A 19,807-nucleotide genomic window follows, 5' to 3' on the forward strand; every position below is an offset into this window, starting at 1 on the left:
CCCTTTGGCTCTTCTCAAAGGCAGGTAGTATTCTTGTCCTTTTGCAGAGCTCTTCGTGCTTATATTACCTCTAGTGTTGTCCAAGGTACTGTACAATGTCTAGAAATTGCTTTGGCTAGCTCCTTAAGCTGCTGGGGCCAGATTCCATTAGACAATTTGAAAATGTCTACATTAGCTAAATATATTTACTTTTTTTCTCTCTTGTTCCCTGACTTTGTTATATTTCCAGTCACAGATCAGAGTGGGGAATTTTGTTGAAAAGTGAAGCAGGAAAAGGAGTAAATAATTAAGTCTCCATGTCTTGCCTTATGTATTCTCCTTTATTGAAGATTTTTTTTTGTGTTGATATTCATTATTCTCATTCAATTCTGATAATGCCATATATTCTTCAGAATGATGAACTCTATACCTTTGTGATTATTTCATCCTAATTACATTTCTGCCCTTGGAATTTCTTTCCTATTAGAATTAGCTGGAGAAGAGCATGCCCAGAATAGCTTCATCAGCATTTTCATAGAGTCATGTTTTCAGCACTCTGCTCATCTTGCTTTTTAACTTGTATTTTTTTTAGCGGATATACTGTCCTAGCCCTCAATCTTTTGTTAAAAAAAGCCTTACTTTTTGTTAAGAAGCAGCCTCACCTTCCAGCTTTTGATAATCTCGTATACAGGAGATCTATATCATTGTAAAACTCTGGTCTTTTCTGTCTTATTTTTACCCAGAGACATTCTACAAGTCTGCTTCTTTTCCAGAACTTTAAGAAAAGTATATGTATTATTGACATAGAATGTAGTGTCTCCTTGCTTGTTCCCCAGATACCTTGATACTCTTCATGTGATTCGTCCAAGCACTAGTTCATTTTAGAACTGAATCACTTTGAAGGTTTGGAAACATTTTTCTAAATGTCCTCTTAACCAACCAGCCAGCCAAAACAGTTTAACCTTACCTACCAGCTCTGCTGGAAGAAGGAATGAATTATGTATAGCACAACAATGCAATACCATATCAGGTCTTCTCTCTCATTAGATGAGTAAGAAGAGGTGATTTTGCACGTTCCAGACTGTTACAGTACAAGGTATACTAACCAAGAAAATGAATGGTGAGGTTAGGAGATGCAGACAGAAGGACACAGGATGAAATTACAGAAAGTTAGTGGAGGAGGAAGGATCAGGTTGTCTATGAGAATCAGAATGGCCATGAAAAGGGAAGAATATCAGGTTTCTAGACTGGCTCTTTTAGTAGCTAGAAATAATAATGCATCACTTTTAGGAAGACCCTGAACTTGTAAGCCCAGTTGTGACTTGTAAGGAAGAGAGCTTGACTTAAATGGAAGACTTCAGGGAGGTCAGTAAATGTCAGCATGTTTGTGACATTAGTGACATGTAAGGTCTGATCCTTGAAGGTCCAAATATTTAATGTCATCTCTGTCTTTGTAACATTTTCAGTTTTACTGTTATCATCTTTACCACCACACATCTCCTGAGTGTAATGTTGATACAGGTAACTCTGTCAACACTATCCCTTTCCAAAGAATAGCTTGTTGTTATCCCCAGTGATAAGTCTCAGTAGAGAAAACAGTCAGGAGTATGGATGGGCCGTTCAGACCACATAAAATGAAGTAAGCAATGTATTTTCACTCATGAAAATGATACAAGGCAAACAGGAAAGTTCTAGACATAACACTGTAAAAGTATTTAATTTAGAATAATATTTTTATTATTAAATAAGATAAAAATAATGTGGTGATAATTATATCAAACGTATTTTACAGTCTCATTCCACAGTATTTTATGCAGCCAGCCCAGTCTGTTTTGCAGTACATGATGTCTTAGTAGTATGTCAGATAACATATAGCTGTAAGATATTTTAACAGCAGGTATTTCCTCAAAAGTGAGAGTCTGAATACTTTACTTAATTTTCAAAAATGTAAGCCCTACATTTTTCTGATTACTTTCTCTATTCATTTTAATTCCTTGAATAATGAGTGCAAATTAATTATGCTGGACTGCGCCATGGGGTCTGTGTTGTTCTTTAAGAACTGCAGGATAGGTCAAAGCACATGCAGTGCAGTTTATAAAGCAGTATGAACATTGTCCTGTTTGTTTCAAACTGGCTTGTTTGGGATCACACACCTGCTTATTCATCCCACTCTGTGAAGGCAGTTACTACTGATGTTAGGGGCTTGAGATATTGATAGACAACAACCGCATTTTGTATTAAATTCCAACCCCTCACCCCCCTCGCGCTCTATGGTCATGACAGTAGGATGTTGAACATTTTTCCTACTTTTTCATTACTTAGTTTTAACTATTCCATAAACACTAATTCAGGGTCAAATCTCACCAATTTTATTTTATTTACATTGAAGTTAGTGGGATTGTTTGCATAACTAAAGATACATGGATGTGATCTCTGATAAAAAATAAATTATGGCATTAATCTGGCATTGTGTCCAGAGAAGAGCCACCTGCCCAGAGCAAAACCACTAATGTTAAATATCCTGTAGTATATAAAATACCACGAAGGTTTGAGTTCCAGAGGAGCTAGCTGAAATCAGGCTGTTTTAAGACTATCATAAATTTATGCAGATAAAATGCCTGCAGCATACACAATCTCATTCCAGCTACCTCTCCCATGAACACAAATGGTCATTCAGTCTGGGCTGTGTGGTAATATGAGTGCTAATGATTTGATATCTGTTGGTAATCTAAACTGAAGATTTCATGTTGCTTTTATATGCAGTGATGCATGTTTGTGTTTAAGGCTGTCATTTGCAGAGTAGGACTTAGCCTAAAGCAGCAGGCCGAGAGTGTAGAACTTGGAGTTTCCCTTAACCAGTAGGAAATGTCAGACATGAACATGAGTTTTAAGCTGTTCCATTGCATCCTATCATCAGATACCTGAGAGAGAGAACAGCACTCTCCTCCCCCCTCCCCACCATAAGGAAGCTTTAGACAGCAATGTGGTTGGCCCTGAGACTAGCTCAGTTGATTAGAACATGACACTAATGGTCATGGGTTTGATTCCTGTATGGGCCATTCACTTAAGACCTGGATCTTTCTGGGTCTCTTTCAGCTCAGAATGTTCTGTGATTCTGAGGTCTCCTCTGAGGTGAACAAATCAAATATCTTCATCCACTCCTCATTAGTGATGCCCTGTGTAGTCTTTTCACTCCTTTGGACACATTCCAGTATTTTTATGCAGTTGGCCCTTTTATCTTCCAGGACATGTTGTTGACTCATCCTGAGTTTACCATCAACCAAAACTGCCACTTCCCTTCCCACAGGGCTGCACTTCAGCCTCTTGTTCACAGCCTATACTGTAAAGTAACAGGATATAAATGGCCTCAAGTGGTACATGACAGCAGTGACACACACTTTTCAAACAATCCCAGGGATGATAATTCCACCACTTCGTTGGGCAGTTTGTTCCAATGACTGACCACCCTTTCAGTGAAGAATATTAAGTTAGTAAGATATGACTTTTCCCTTCATGAACCCGTGCTGACTTTGACAGTAGGTGTTTGCACCATTAGGAAGGCACTTGTTGTCAAGTACTCTGAAATTGTTGGGATAAATAAAACTCTCTAACACTGTCATTTTAGCATTAGAAAGCAAGGCATAACTTTAATTCTGGCCAGAGGTATGTGTGTAAGACTAACAGAGTTAAGTCAGCCCCACATGGACCCCAATACATAATTTTTCTACCCATTTATACATTTTTAGCAAACAATGAAATTAATTTTCCTTGGTTCTTAATTACGTAATTCTCTTTCATTAGTTAGTATTCTACTTTCTACTGGTTATTAATTTTTTGCTTTTTACAATAATTAGGTCACATCTTCAGTCTTTTTTGTATCTTTGTCTTGGAAAAGACTTTCTATCACATATATTGAGTCTTTGTTAGCCGCCTTCTTTATCTGCTGATTTCTGCAAAAAGTCCTTGGAGTTCATAAATCTTGGGTTCCAGATGTCCAGCTTCAACAATACATCTTTCTCTCTCCTCAGCTTTGTTCACTAAAGCATATCAAGGATAACCTTTAACAAAACTTAGAGTTTCAGTACTTTTCCCAAGTACTATGTTCCCACTAAAGTAGCTTATGACAACTTCTTGCTAAATGCTGACTTGAAGTAATTTAAGACTTAACACAGCATCTATGATTAATTAACAAAAGTAATCAAAAGGTTCATAATAGCTATTAAAAATTCGAAAATTATATTATTTCCAACACACTGAGTGGGGATTTTGAGTCTTTTTAATGCAAAAAACATTGGACTTAAGTGCTCAAAGGGGCATGTCTGAGAAGTTCCTGCAAGAAAGGCTTTTTAAGTATCTGTATCTGTAACTGATTCTCTAGTTAATGACTGCAGCTGTACAAGTGTAAATAAATTTGGTCTCAGAATGCTGCAGGGTCTGTCTAGCTCGTAAATATCAGCAGGTGAAGGTCCACAGGAGACCAACACGTTTGCAGTGAAATATTGGTTTTGCTGACTGTGCTGTAACCACTAGTCTTGGCTTCTACATACAGCAATTTTGTACATGGATTTAAACAGAGCTAGGTTTTGCTGCTGCTTGTTAAGTGCTGATGACAAAGAATAGAAAAATCTGCCTCTTAAGAAGCTGCTGGGCTTTAAAGAGGGTTCTCTGAGAAACACTTAATTTGGAGATTGTTTCTAATTATATATTGTTTTCTGAGATTTACTTTCCTGCCCTTACATTTTTACTATAAAGACATTTATAGGGATGCCAGATCTTATTTTCTTAAGTGATCATCCGTCCTTGATAATTATTCACCCTGTGAAATCATAATCCTCTATATTGTCATAGCACAATAATGTCTGTGGCAACCAGCTGTAATGTCTCATGCAGGTGCTTACGATTTCAAGAGCTGTTTCACTTTTAAATATAAAGTTCCTGTCTTGTAAGCAAATATCTGTTGTCCACCTAAATGCTGCAATTAATTTGGGACAGAAAAATAGGAACAATACTATATCTAGAATAGTATTGTTCAGTATATCCAGAATACTTATCAAAAATTCCTATGGGGTAGAGGCAACTTTTCAATGTTCTTTTAACATAGTTTGCTGAGGAACATTTTAGTTCTAATTCTGGGCTACAAATACCTTCTGTACCAAATGCATGAAAAGACATTATTTTAGAAGAAGTTGATTTACAACATGAAAGTTTTGTATCCTCATGAAGTCTCAGGAGAGCCTTGGAGGTACATTTTCTGTCTTGCTATCTCTGCTGTAATAAGGACAAGTATTACATTTCCATAGAGCATGTGGAGTTTTAATCCCCTGGCACTTAGGTCTTCTCTGGGAAAGAGGTGGGAGAGATGCTCCTTCAGTTCCTTGTCAGACTGTGGCTGCTCTGTGTTAAGCAGTAAGAACAAAACCAGAAATGAAAAAAAGCAAACTATAGGTTTTGTGTTTGTGTTTCATTAGTGCTGCTGGCTTGGTGCCCAACTATATCAGGAAAAGAAAAAAAACTTTCTTCAGAAATTCAGGGTATTCATTAATGCTGCATTAGGGACTTCAGATGGAGGAGATGCACTCTGCCAAAGACACCTTCTCAGACAGCAGGAGTTCAGAGGGCCAAGTAAGATTTGACAATGACCTCTGACCACAGCACAGGACCACAAGATGAGGCAATCAGATGAGAAAGCATAGGCTTCAGCACAGAGGTCAACCTATTCATGTGTTCAGAAAGGACAGAGCTTTTAAAATTAAAATAGCAAGGACAGTCATCAGGCAGGCTCAATAAATTTCAACACTGTGCTCTATCCTTCATAGTTATTAAGCATCCTCCTGAAGCTCAGGCATGTGACACTGACTTTAAAAACACATGACAAATATAACAGAAGGAAGAGCAGAGAATGAAGCCTTAAACAGTGTGGGGTGTACCTCTCTGGTATTTGCAGATATTCAGTCTCCTCTCCTCCTCTTAGAGGCTTTTCAGTGTGAATGGCTTACCATAGTAAAAGTAAGATGGTATTGGACAAGGAGATATTAGAAAAAGAGGGAGGTGAGGAGTGAGCAGTATCTTAGAGGAGCAGAGCTAATAGCTCTGATCTGCTGAAGTTAGTGTGAGCTGCCCAGGGCCAGGATTTCAAACCAATTGCACTTGCCCTCTCCCTTCCCGAAATTTGAAGTCTCCAGCTCCAGATCTGAAAGCTGTACTGAAAGCTCAAGGCTGCATATGCAAGATGTAGCTGGCAGGTACAGTATGTCTCCAAATTTGGTCAACCTGATAAACAAAATCACCTTGCAAAACAAAAACCAACCTCCCAGAGGCATGCCTTTAAATGTTAATGTTAATGATAAGTAGCTTCCCCCACCTCCCTGCTCCTCCTTTGTCCTTAATTTGTTTAACCACTGTATGCTGTTTATTGCAGGAGTGATTCGAGAGAGTTACCTGAAGGGTCATGATCAGCTGGTGCCAGTCACCCTGTTGGCAATTGCTGTTATTCTTGCTTTTGTCATGGGGGCCGTGTTTTCGGGGATCATAGTGTACTGCATCTGCGACCATCGCCGCAGAGACATGGCTGTCGTGCAGAGGAAGGAGAAGGAGCTGACCCACTCCCGTCGTGGCTCCATGAGCAGCGTTACCAAGCTCAGTGGCCTCTTTGGGGATGCTCAGTCCAAGGAGCCAAAGCCTGAAGCTATCCTCACACCTCTGATGCACAATGGCAAGATGGCTACCCCAGGCAGCACTGCCAAGATGCTAATCAAAGCTGACCAGCACCATCTGGACCTGGCTGCCCTGCCAACCCCTGAGTCCACCCCAACCCTGCAACAGAAGAGAAAGCCCAGCCGAGGCAGCAGGGAATGGGAGAGAAACCAGAACCTCATCAATGCCTGCACAAAAGATATGCCCCCGATGGCCTCACCAGTGATCCCAACTGACCTGCCACTCAGGGCTTCTCCCAGCCACATCCCCAGTGTTGTGGTCCTGCCCATAGCCCAGCAAGGCTACCAGCATGAGTATGTTGACCAGCCAAAAATGAGCGATGGGGCTCAGATGTCTGTGGAGGACCAGAATGCCACCCTTGAGTACAAAACTATCAAGGACCACCTCAGTAGCAAAAGCCCCAGCCATGGGGTTAACTTGGTGGAAAATCTTGACAGCATGCCACCAAAAGTACCCCAGCGGGAAGCTTCCCTGGGGCCCCCCGGGGCCTCGCTGTCACAGAGTGGCCTGAGCAAGCGGCTGGAGATGCACTCTTCTGCTTACAACGTGGACTACAAGAGAAGCTACCCTACAAACTCGCTCACAAGAAGTCACCAGGCATCAACTCTCAAAAGAAACAACACTAACTCCTCCAACTCGTCCCACCTCTCCCGCAATCAGAGCTTTGGCCGGGGTGACAACCCACCACCAGCCCCGCAGCGAGTGGACTCAATACAAGTCCACGCTGCTCAGGCACAGGCTGTGACTGTATCTCGGCAGCCAAGTCTCACCACCTACAACTCGCTGACGAGGTCAGGTTTGAAACGCACGCCCTCGCTAAAGCCAGATGTACCTCCCAAACCTTCCTTTGCTCCTCTTTCCACGTCCATGAAGCCGAACGATGCGTGTACATAATCAGAGTGGGGGGGGAGCGGGGCAAGGACGGCAATTAAGCAGAAGTTGCCCTTGAAAGCAGTGTTCTGCAACTGTTATCACTCGCTCCTCTGAGGAGATGGTGGTTGCAAGCTGAAGATGTGTTGGATTTCTGCTCTCTGGGAAAAGTGGAATATTTTTTTAAACCCGAGCCATATGACCCATGGTTGAAGGTTTCAGTTGCAGGACTCACCCCCACGACCTGCCAGTTCTTTGCTCAAAAGACTAACCCTCCATCACAAACATTGAGCCAAAAGCACACAGGTGAAAGATGACTGTGACATTTCACCCCCTGGCCCCAACTGCACAGTGCATTCCTGAACTGAGAAAGAGTGCTCTGAAAAGCAAAACAAATGTAAAAAACAAACAAATGAAAAAAAAAAAAAAAAAAAAAGAAGAAAAAGAAAAGGAAAAAAAAATCAATTGATAAAGCTAACTCTGACTTAACAATGGCAGAAGTTTACTACTTGCAGGTACTGTGAAATGATGCCCATCAGTGTTACAGCCATTTGGTCACAGCAGTTAAATGCCGGCTTGGGCAAACTATGTCATCTATGTCATAGATTTCCGCTATCCTTCTCTTTTAATAAATAACACTTGACTGTTAACACAAGTAACTCCTCTTATTTATTGTTCAAATTTTGTTTTTCCTAAAGAACTGACCATCATATCATCCTGTGAGCAGCTTTTCAGAGAAGTACCTTGAAAGTTACACCTATTTAACGTGAATCTCGTTAACTGGAGTAATTAGAACTCTTTTATTTTTACAAGAAATTCACTGAGTTAGATAAGTTGGAGCTGGAATTCTGAACTTTGTGCCTGGACTGCCTGGTTAGCTGAAAAAAAAAGGGGATATCTATTTAAGTCTCTCAGCTAATTAGCTGGCTGGGCCTCTGACCTAAGACAGCAACAAATACTGCGAGTTCATAACTTCTAAAGCAACTGCAAGAGAAACTTAAAAGCTGCACATCTGTGCACCATTGCTATCAACATGGCTTTGTCAGTAGCTAATATTTTCTGTGAAGGCACCAGCTTGTGATGTGCCATCTCATTTCACCTTGCATGTGAGACGGCAAACAAAATCCTCAAACAGTGTGAACTAGCTAATATGCCGGCTGTTACCATGCATAAATTATGGTCTTATCACACGGGTTTTTCGTGGGAATATATCTGTGAATAGCCTGTTTTCTTCCACATGTAAATTTGTGCCTTACACCCTCAGTTGTGTATATTTGTGAGCTGTAGTATGTAAAACCTTTTTCTTTTTCCCCTTTGAGTAATGCAAATATTTATTGATCCTTCCTCCTCCACCAAGCCCCTTCAAAAACTGGAGTAAGACATTGAAAGAAGAACGTGGTGGTTATTGTCATAACCCCACATCCCTAAAGCAACTAGGCCAGCACCATACCCTCCACTTCAATTTGACTTTCTAGCTGTGCCAAGTTCTCTCTCAAAACCACCCACAAGTGGTGATGCTCCCAATGCACCATGCTGGGGGTTCTGCCTTCCCCCATCTCCCGCTCCCCTTTTACAGCATGGAGATCATTCTCACTGGGCAGCAGGGAAATGACTAGTGATGTCCACGGAGCTGGTATGTCCCCTGGCCGGGGACGAGCACCGGTGAGAGGGGCCAAGCCCTGCCGAAAGCCCAGCCGCACATCCTGCTGCCTGCAGGGCCCATGGAGCTAGGACAGGCAGGCAGGCTCCTGCTGTAGCTACCTGCTGCTCCAGAAGGATGCTGCATATACTTCTTTGGGGAAAAACGCGGTGTTTTTTTCCTTTGTTTCTTTTGTGTGACTGTGCATGTAGCTAGTGTGGGAGTGTGTGCGCGCCCAGGTGTGTGCGTGTGTGTGCGCGCGCAGGTTTGTAAGTTCCTTTCCAGTCTTTCAGTTTATGCAAAAACATAGTTGTGTTTTTAATCTGTTACAATAACTGTGTCAACATACTGTAGAAAAATGATGGGGATCGCTTCTAAGCTTTTTATATATATATATATATATATCTACTGAACAGTATGTTCGAGTAAGGTGGTTGTTTCTGTTTCAGTTTGTTTTTTAAAATTTTATACTTCCATTTGTTTTTCAGGGTTTTGGTTTTGTTTCTGAATGATTGAAAAGACCGATTTTAAGTCCCTTAGTTTATAGATGGTATATATAAAGTCTGGATAGTCTACACCAAAGTGTGTAACAAGGGTGTTTGCATGTTCTTTCATTTCATCATGGCTTCTTTTTTGAAACAGTTTTGTTCACCCGTAGTGAACTATGCAGACTGGAGTAGATAGATCTGTATCCAAAGCAATGTTGTTGTTTTAATAAAAACAAACAGAAAACCCTTTGAAAACAGTAGGTAGCAAGGTAATTTTTTTTTAAAAGAACCAACTCACAACCTTTTTACCAAGCTCCAAACCCCTGAAGCACCAAACACGCAGGTTCCCTTGATATTATCCCTCAAAGCGTTCTCCCAAAATGTAGACATGAATAATCACGGCAACAGCTTGTGCAGCGATCTGCCTTCGCAGTGTACACCACAGTTACTGGGTTGACCTTGAAACGTGCATTTCGTACTCAGTGGGTCTTCTGTTTTCATCCTCTCCCACCCCCGGTTCCCTCCCACCCTCTGTTTCGAGGGGTTCATGAACCTATGTGTGCCTTTGCTTTCCACCCTTGCTATACACTGGTAGATGCAACAAATTCAGACTCTCATTTGTTGTAAAGTTGTAAAGTATTGTGATGTCACCAGTTTCCCTTCATTTCCACTTCCCCCTAACATATGATTCACAACTTAATGTCGGTTGTAAAAAAAAAAAAGGCAAGAAAGAAAAACAAAAAGGAGGAGAAATGGGAAATAAAAACTCTTGATTACATATGGTAATAAAACCAGACTGTTCTACTTTGTTTCTTGTTTCCTGCTTCTGTTGTTTCTACGATGACTTATCCTTTTCCTTTAAAAATACAAACAAATGCAATGCTGATCATTTAGGTTATAGTGAGAAAGAAATTTGTTACTTTCTGCCTCTTAAAGAAGATGAACTTGAATGTAGTGGTGCTGATAATTAAAAGTGAATCACACGTTTGCTCTCCTTCTATTCATATTTTGCATTTTCTTTTTATAAGCTTGTTCATTGTCAAATATTTATGGCAGACTTAACAGTTTGAAAGATCAAGCCTAGGATTTAAGCACACGTGGTCCACCAAAATAGATCATCATACAGATGTGACTTCATCTCCAGACGTTACATATTAATAACGGAGGAACCTGTATTTTCTTTTAGCTGCATAAATCTGTTGTGCTTCATAGGCCTGATTTAAAGGATGATGCTGAAACTAATTCTGCAAGAAAATAGTAGTAAACAGATAACAACAAAAGAGTGTAAAATCTCCCTAGTCCTGGGAGTCACTAAAACTTAGCTGCATTTTCCACATTTATTGTGTGTAAATGGGGATCACTTATGCATGACCATTACCAACAGTACAGATAAACACTTGGTTATGTTTGTTACTGGACTTAGTGGGTTTGTTTTGTGAGAATAGGCAATGTGACAGTGTGATTCCTTAGAAACAAGGGATCTAATCCAGTAATTTACCCTTTCTCAGACCTTGTTTGGGCTTTTCTGCCCTGCCAGTACACCTTCCTCTGGATCTAAAGCCTTCCTCTTATGTGCCACATATGTGGCATGCAAATGCAGAGCATTACAAATACCATTTTTCAGTGCTTTGCCCACATACTTACCTGTTTCTTTCTCAGTGCAGGTTCCCTTCAAGCTGGGCACACTAGCATGCAGATACGTGGTGTGGATGCAGGGAGGATGTCTGCCAGGACTGGGGTGTGCCCCAAGTAATGATAAGGGACCTGCTGGTCTGGGGACTGAGAGCACTCTACAGTCACACAGTGCTCCATGCTCCATGCTCACAGAGCTGCAGTAAACAGGAAAGTGAGAGCTCTCTGGGTGCTTAGGGACCTGTATCATTTTCAGTCCTGCAGCCAATCCTTGGTCTATGAATGTTTGAAATGCTTTGTATGAGCAACACCTGCAGAAGCTATTCAAAGATTAATATACCTCTATTTTAACATTAATATAAATATTCCTCTATAAACAATTGCAAGCTACTGCCTGGGGGACAGGCCAAGGAGTGCCTCCAGTAGTGGTCTGGATGACTCCTTTTGCATAGCTGCTCCGTCTTTTGCCTGGAAACAGAAGGTCCATTTAAAGCATGGGCATGGGTCCATTTAAAGGAGAGGGCAAGAAGGTGCTCTGATGCACAAGCCATTTGGGATAACTCCTCTGCTTATGTGTCCAAAACCTGCTGCCAAAGGGAAGGTGTGAACCTAGCCCTTAAAGCATTATTCCCTCACAACACCACCCCGAAGGTACACTTCTGAGATGGCATGAACAACAGTTCTAGCAGAGACCTGTCTTACCTTCCACTGTACAGGAGTGACCAGGAGAGGAACTGAAGGAACCACTGCCCTGGTGGGGTCTTAGCAGCCAAGCAGAGCACAGGCACCCACAGCAGCACGCTGCTAAGGAATAGTTCTTCCACTGAGCACCCACAGCTCCCCACCCCAAAAGAGGCAGTGCCCTCAGCCTGCAGTATGGTGGCTTTTGACAGGGGAGGAGACCACTGAGCAACATGCTGTCTATTTGAATCATGAGATCTGTCCCCTACAGGGAAGAAGCCACACTGAAGAAGCTCCCTGGGGCTGAACAGAGCAAACAAGAAACCCAAGAGAAAGCAAGACGCTTCGAGCAGTTCTGTCAAGTTAGTGTCATCTTGTTCATCATATTAATGGTACTCATGGTGACCTCATTTAGCATGTCATCAACGATACATGGAATTTCCTTTCCAATCAGCATTAATTTGCATACATGTTTTTACACAAAATGGAACCCAGCTGAATGACTCAAAACAATAGGCCTCTGTAAATAAATCCTGGTTCACCGCCCTGTTCCTCCCCTCTCCCTCCAACAGACACATATGTTTTCAAACTGCCCAAGAGTATAATTTCAAAGATAACTGCAAATCCTTCCCCACTGTAGCTTCTACAGCAGGTAATGTTTTGCGCCTGAAAAAGCTTCTCATGTGAAAAACAATTAAGCAATCAGGAAAAACGTGGACAGTTCAGTGCATTTTACTGTCTGGAGGATGGCAGTACACAGGGCTAGTTTTATCTGAAAGGGGGTGCCAGAATGAAGTGCCATAACAGTAATGCACCGACACTAAGAGCAACACAGTGATGGCCAGAGTAATTTCTGGGATGCAATTCCATATCGTTCTTCTGCCATGGAATTCACAGGATTACTCTCTGTTCTCTCCAGGGCTGGGTATGGATTCTTGCTCCCTGATAAAGCTTGTTTAAAGCAATGTTCAGGACCCCAAGTGGCAGTCTTATCCACCCCACTGCACTGGGAAGGATCAAGCAAACCTAATCCATTCTTGATGGCTGATTGTCTTACCTCTCCTTTTAAACGTATTTTACCCTGAGAAGAAGTAGTGAAAGTCACCCAAGGGATTAACACCAAGCATTTCAGAGAGTCTAAAGAAAATAATAAGCTAAGAAAGTGGGCTGGACTGGCTTAGTTAAAGCCAGTTTTTTATTTATCCAATTAAAGTTAATTTCCCAGAAGTATGGCACCTGCTCCAATGAACAAGTGTTAGAAAGACACGTTGTGTGTGTAATATTCATATGCTTCCTGCTGGTGCATGTGTCTGCTAATGAGTCTCTAAGTAGTCTTTTTATTACTTTTTTTCCTTTCTTTTAAAGAGTGGAGGTACTTTTCAGAATGAGTACTAAGTCCATCTTCACATGCCTTGTTCAGGAGAACAATGATGTGTTAGAGACTTCTTTGTATGAATAGAAATAGGTAAATAGTCATCTATCCCCTGACTGTAATTTAAACAGTGTAAGTCAGTAGGGAAAGGCTATAATTGGAGTCAGAGTAAGTGAGGTGAAAATTGCTAGGTGGCAGTACCATCTGCATCTTGTTTTAATTAGCCAAGTTTATTGTCAGGATATAAAACTTTCTGCTATTCAAGTCCCTGGCTTATTTCAGCCATCAGTCCTAAGTGATTGCCACATGTCTAGGTAAGCACAATTACTGATCAGCAAAGGAGAATTATCCTCTCCACTGGTCTGGCTAACAGTTACCATGTCTAGGAGTAGGGACAAAAATATGACTAACCAAGATCATTGTCAAATCTGCTTAGTGTTCCATGACAAACTCTATTAAGGCTAACAGAACCACTGTTAATTCAATTAGATCAGTGTTTTCCTTTGCTGGCTATGATGCATTTGGAAGACCAGCAACTGTATGCAGAGTGTGGCTGGCAGTCCACTGAAAGGAATAATAGCATCGTAAATAATATATTAAGACAAAGACAAATCTACCATGCTGCAGTCAGAGCACATCAGCCTTACAGATGAATCTTGTAATATCACAAGGAGGTGGGGGAGGAAAAAAGTAGCTATGACAGGAAATTATAGCAACTGCAAATGACAGGGACTACAGGAGGGAACAAAACTCATTAGGTCAGCTCTTCACGCAAAGTGCAGAGGAAGCACAGGACAGCCTGCTGGCAGCAGTGGAGGCCCTGTGAGCCCTCACATTCATCCTCCTTAAATAAAATGAAATAGCAGACATCGCATGCTGCATTTAAAGGAAGATGATAAATAACAAAAAAGAACTGACAAAGAGCTCAGTGGAAACCCATATCTTTCTCTGGCCTGCAAGCCCTGCCCTAATATTCAGGACTTCTACCCCTGTCTGCAGAGCAGGACTGAGATGGATGCACCCTCCAGAGCAATCAGGCTGCACAGAAAAAGCCCCTACAAGCATCAGCTGGGAAACTGCTCTGTTTTAGGGAAGCACCTTGCACAGCCAAGGGACTCAGCCTGCAGGAGTGAAAGCTACAGGTAGTTCAGCACACATGAGTCCTTTTTTCCAGCCTTCTGGATTTGGGCAGGTCGCACACACAAGCACGTGGGCACCGCCACACCAGGGAGTCACAGCAATGATTGCGGAAATCCTGTTCCACCTCTTCTGTGTTCAAAGGGAAACAAAGCAAAATGTACTTTTGCTTCAGCCAACATGCTGGTAAAAAGGTGCTGATAAGAGCTTCCCAAAGCAATTTCCAAGAGCTTCACAAAGCAAAAAAAGCCCTTTGGGTTTTTTTTAGTGTTGTATTTTTTTCTTCTCTTTCTATACTGCCTTGCTGGTAGAGAAAAGAGATTCCATGTCAGAAGAAAAAAATAGAAAACTAGAATATTCTCTGACTTTTGGAAATTATGACATAAACTTATCAATTCTCAGCAAATACAATCCAAAGTATTCAGACTGCTGATAAAGATATTGCTTCTGATGGTGCAGCAAACTACAGATTGAGCATTTATTAAATGCTGCATAAATTGTCTGTGAAACAACCTCTTTATGAGGTATGGTGGTTCAAACAATTTAACAAAGAGCAGGAGACAAAGAGTTCCTTTTACACTAAAATGGTTTCCTAGGAAACACTGCAAATGTAACATGATATCCCTTAGTGCAAGTTCAAGGACTTGTGTGTGCCAGTGTGTGTTTCTCCTGACCCTCTTTTTTTTTTTTTTCTTGGTGTGGTGTATGGTATCGCTGACCAATTTTACCTTTTGATGGTATCACAGGAACAGAATAAGCCTGTCCCACAGCAACCCACACTCTGAGGGAAATTTTCCTCTTCTATAATCCAATCTCTAAACAGAAAAGAAAAAATGTTGATAGAAACCAAGTCTTTTCATATGTAGCACTGTGGTTTGACAGTAAGGAAAAAACAATGACTGAAAATGCTCAGAGGCAAATTTCTGGTTTCAGACAGTCCGCAGTGTACACCCAGTGTGTTTTCTTATGTGTATGTAGCCTATATTAGACAATATAAACTGGTACTATTAAAGCAGAAATAAACAGCCTGCAATGCTAATCAGAGACCTGGACATGTGGTACAGGAAGATCAGACACATGTCCAGATCCTCCTTTTAATTAAAGGCTAATAATCTGCCCATTTGAGACAAGCACTTTGCCCTTCCCCATGTGCAAGCAGCGTGTCCCCAAAAATGCAAAATTCTCAACTGGGACTATTCAGCTGTTTATCCTAGCAAGAGGTAACTATGTCTGAGTTTACCTAACTGCATGCCCTTTCATTAGTCTTACTAGTCTCATAGACAATAATAGTGACAGCATTAGGTGCACTTCCTACACATATTTAAGACTGCAGAAATATTGATATATAAAACCCTTTTCCCCAGACGTCACTATTCTCAAGACCTCAGTATGCTGAAGTCCCTAGCTAGACCATACATGACCCTATGCAGTGTTGTAAGGTGTGTGTCATCCTCCCAGCTGCATCCTGGGCACTCAGATCCATGCAAGTCTTCCCAGCAGCATGTCCAATCACAAGAGCATGCTGGCCCAAGTGCAGATGCACTAGGACTGCATACAAGGCAGCAGAGCCCGACTGACAGAGCCCAAACCCCAGCATGGTGAGTGGCAAAGACGTGCCTCATTTCTTGCAGGTTATTTTACAAGAAATTACTTTGCAAGAGACCATCACTGGATAAAAGCTTTGAACAGGGTTGGGGATATGAATTAGGTGCTATGACTCCCTTTGCCTGGTTTGGAGAAAGGGCAAGCAGATATTTCAAAAATAGCTGCACTCAATTTAAGCAAAATGTCGTTCACAGATGACAGAGGCAGCACTGGCTGTCTCTGGCAATCTCAGCCAGCAAACTTCCCCAAGTTAACCAGACCATCTCTTTGGGAAACACACACCTGTTGCACTGATTCCTAGTGCTGCCTCCCCACCCCAGTTGCTAAATTTTACAACTTTATTGCAGCAGATGGCCCTCTGTGCCTTGAGCAGACTCAGGGACAGTGGCAAGCTGAAGTGTGCATGGTGGTGTGTCTGGATCTGGTCCTGGGAAACGTTCCTGGAGCATTTCTATGCTGAAGGTAACTGGCAAATGGGGAAAAAGTCAAAGAACAAAGTCCTGAGAGAGTAACTCATCTTTATAAGCACAGCATAGTCCAAGCAGCAGGCGAGATAAGGGCTGATGTTTACTGTCAGTGCAGAAATGTGAGCCTTGGGGAACTACTGAATTTGTCAGGTAATGGAGAAAGTGGTGTTTGGATCCAGATGTGCACTCTGGAAGACCTGGAGTACATTCTTGCTGGCAACACCTTTGCTGACCTAGAGAAATCCTTAACTTAAAGCACAATTTCATCCACTGAGCTCCCTGTTTTAAAACTGGGCCAGAATGACTGCTTTTCTGGGCAGGGCCACAGGGTGCCTCCTGAAGAAAACATGTCAACTACATTAAGAATGGTGCTGAGCTTCTTCCAAACTAACCTAGGGCAGACAGCCATTCATCCTCCATTAAAACAACTCTCTTCCAAGCCAGTAAACCCAAAGGAGTTACGTGACAAAGCTGAACACGCATAAGGCAGTTCCGTGCCGATGAAGGTAAATTACAGACTCGGGACTTGCTTCCACTCTACTTGTTCATGTCCCACTAACTCTGTGAACATATTGGTCACTCTGTGTGGCACCCAGGAGCTGTCCTCATGGGCATGATGGCAGCACCAAGGATAAAGGAATAGGGCTTGGCTGTTGCAGCCTGTAACACTATTTTGTTCATCCTCTGCTGCACTGGCTCTGCTGTACTAACAGGATTAAAATGCATTTAACTGAAATTTCATCTTTAAAATTAGCAAGTAATTAAGCCCATGTTTGATGCATTACGTTTATGTAAACACTTTCTGAGTAGAAATGCATCCCACTTCCTCACTGTCCTAAACACTTTATTCAGAGCGCCCAGTTACTGAAGATTTAAATAATTCACACCTACATTCAATAGCTCTCCTTTAGTGTAATTTGTATTTTTAAATATCTCCTAATTGTAGTATGCCTGCATTTAGAGTTTAAAACCCCTATACAGACAAACACACAAGTTATATCAAGTATTAGTCAATGCAGGGAAACCTGACTTTCAGCAGGAGCTTTCTGAAATGGAAGAGTCATGAGTTGGACAGCCTGCAATGCCAGGGTTTTGCATCTGTCTCCCAGCATAAACAGCTCAACACATAGGTTATTTAGACTGTCCAGTCTCACCCATAATCACAGATGATATAAGATCTTATCTGATACACAGAATACAAACTGCATTAGTCTGACAGACAGAAAACTAAATAGTCTCCAGAGTATTTGCTTTTAAATGAACATGCCATTTGTATAACCAATGCAACTCAGTAGGGTTTTTTGTTCATCAAATTTTTTTAATGAAAGTAGAAAAAGCAAGTCTACCTGAAGATTGAACTACTAGTTGTTATAATGCTGGGAATAACTTTACTCAGAGTTGGTCTAAAAGCAATAAAAACAATTTGCCATCTTTGGATTCTGTGACTACCTCACATAAGAGAAAGGACAAACTCTCCCCTGACCTAGATAAAGATGTATGTGGCCTTTCCCCATTACTTTAAAAATTGAAATTAAAATCTGTCCCATTCACACTAACCATCCACACAGCACTTTAAATGGATTTGGCATGTTTATGGAACGGAGAACTCCTGAGGCTCACTGCTGTTCCCTGTGGCTGGCACTGCAAAACACAGGTGCTGTGAGTGCTGCAAGAAGGGGTATAGATTGCAAGGACAAAACAGTGGCAAGGATGCTCCCAGTTCTCTGCAGTGGTTGCACAAAAGTGGCTCTTGCTCCCTTCCAGCCCAGAAGTCTGTGTGCATCCACAGGTAATTCAACCTGATTTGGAGATTGCAGGGAACCTCCGTGTATCTCAAAATGGGTTTGTGTTCCTTTTTAAATCTTTCTCTTCTCTCCCTTTTCCCTCTTATCTTGCCACCTGCCCTACTGGGACTACTTTGATACAGGAGAATAGGCTGGATGACCCATTTTATGAGCAGGGAAAGTGAGGACTGAAGCCATTTTGTACCAGGCTACCTGCAAATCTGCAGTAAGGACAAGGGCAGTCACAAGTTCCCAGGTCACTGTCATGCACATTCTCCTCTGAATTGCACAGTTAACTGGTAGGTTTGAGGAAAAGTACAACTCCAGAAGCCCGCAGAGTTTGGTGGCAGAAACAGATTAAAAAAGGAAAAGGGTTTGAATAGAAAAGAATTCTCTTTTATCAAAAAATTCCAAATAGGGCAGGCACACAGGTACTCCTGTTTCAAGCAAAAAAGAGCCAGGAACAAAACTGAACCTTCCCATAGGGTGGAAGAATAAAAAGGGAAGCTGCTGGTGCAATGACAGGGAAAAAGCAAAGTGCTGCCCCAGGGGGCAAGGGCCATGGCATGTCTGCAGAGCACCTCAATGCCTTCTCTGGCGAGGTGTGTTCCACCTGTGGGTGACGGGCTGTGCCCCAGCTGAACCAGCAGTTCACACCAGCCCCGTATGCTGCACAGCTCCCACCTGCCCTTGGCACTGCCTGGGTGCTCACGGCACAGCCAGCTGCCAAGGGACAGACAGGCAAGTGGCATGCCTCCAGTATCATGGAATTTCTGCTTTCAGAAACTGTCCTGCAACAAATTGATCATGAAACTTCAACTTTACACGTACACAAACACACACATATATAATACACAATTATACAGATATCAATATATGATTTACATAAATGATCTCTAAGATATATTGCAATATATTATACTTACATCAAATATAGTTTGTATCTATTAAAAAGGAATACTCCTCTTTATATTATACAACGAAATAACTACTAGTATTCAGGTCTTGGTACAGTAATTCGCAACTTGTTCACAGCAGTGGGGATTTGTGAAGCTGCCCCAGTGCTGTAGCCCAGGGGAGGTGGATGCAAGGAGGGGGCTCTCTCCCCAAGGAGCAGGTCTGCCCCTGGGATGAGGCACAGCAAAGTGCCCAGGAGTCTCAGAGACCTCACCTCCCCTGTATTAACGAAGTGTGATGGTCACGGTCACAGGAGGAAGCAATGTCAGGGGTTGGGGGAGTTGCAGGCTCTTCCATAAGTAGGGTAGGGGTAGATGGGCCTCCCACACAAGAAATAACCTTATGAGACTAGAATTTAAGTAATTTAAGAGACATGAAGCTAATTAGAAGTTACTTCACTTAAAGGAAAAAAGAAAGTGTAACATTCCGAGCAATAAGAATGATGAGTGATTTGTTTCCAAATTGTGCCAAAGACAAACGAC

General features: G+C 41.9%; 2 protein-coding genes across 6 annotated transcripts in view; one reads left to right on the plus strand and one right to left on the minus strand.

The window, feature by feature from the left end:
* Nucleotides 1-10,500, plus strand: part of SEMA6A (semaphorin 6A) — a 118,718-nt gene extending 108,218 nt beyond the window's left edge. For all 5 annotated transcript variants that reach the window (XM_050328987.1, XM_050328989.1, XM_050328990.1 and 2 more), the window contains one exon: nt 6,398-10,500. In XM_050328987.1, coding sequence (XP_050184944.1) covers nt 6,398-7,587 — 1,190 coding nt within the window. In that variant the 3' untranslated portion in view covers nt 7,588-10,500. The remainder of the gene's footprint in view (nt 1-6,397) is intronic.
* COMMD10 (COMM domain containing 10) overlaps nt 1,421-19,807 on the minus strand; it is a 172,036-nt gene continuing 153,649 nt past the window's right edge. The window contains exons 8-9 of the transcript XR_007630505.1: nt 15,241-15,327; nt 1,421-5,373 (exon numbers count right to left, since the gene is read on the minus strand). The gene's annotated coding sequence lies outside the window, so the exon portion shown is untranslated. The remainder of the gene's footprint in view (nt 5,374-15,240; nt 15,328-19,807) is intronic.

The sequence above is a fragment of the Myiozetetes cayanensis genome, unplaced genomic scaffold (assembly GCF_022539395.1).
Source record: "Myiozetetes cayanensis isolate MyiCay16 unplaced genomic scaffold, myiCay2020 scf4, whole genome shotgun sequence".
In the NCBI taxonomy this organism is placed as follows: domain Eukaryota; kingdom Metazoa; phylum Chordata; class Aves; order Passeriformes; family Tyrannidae; genus Myiozetetes; species Myiozetetes cayanensis.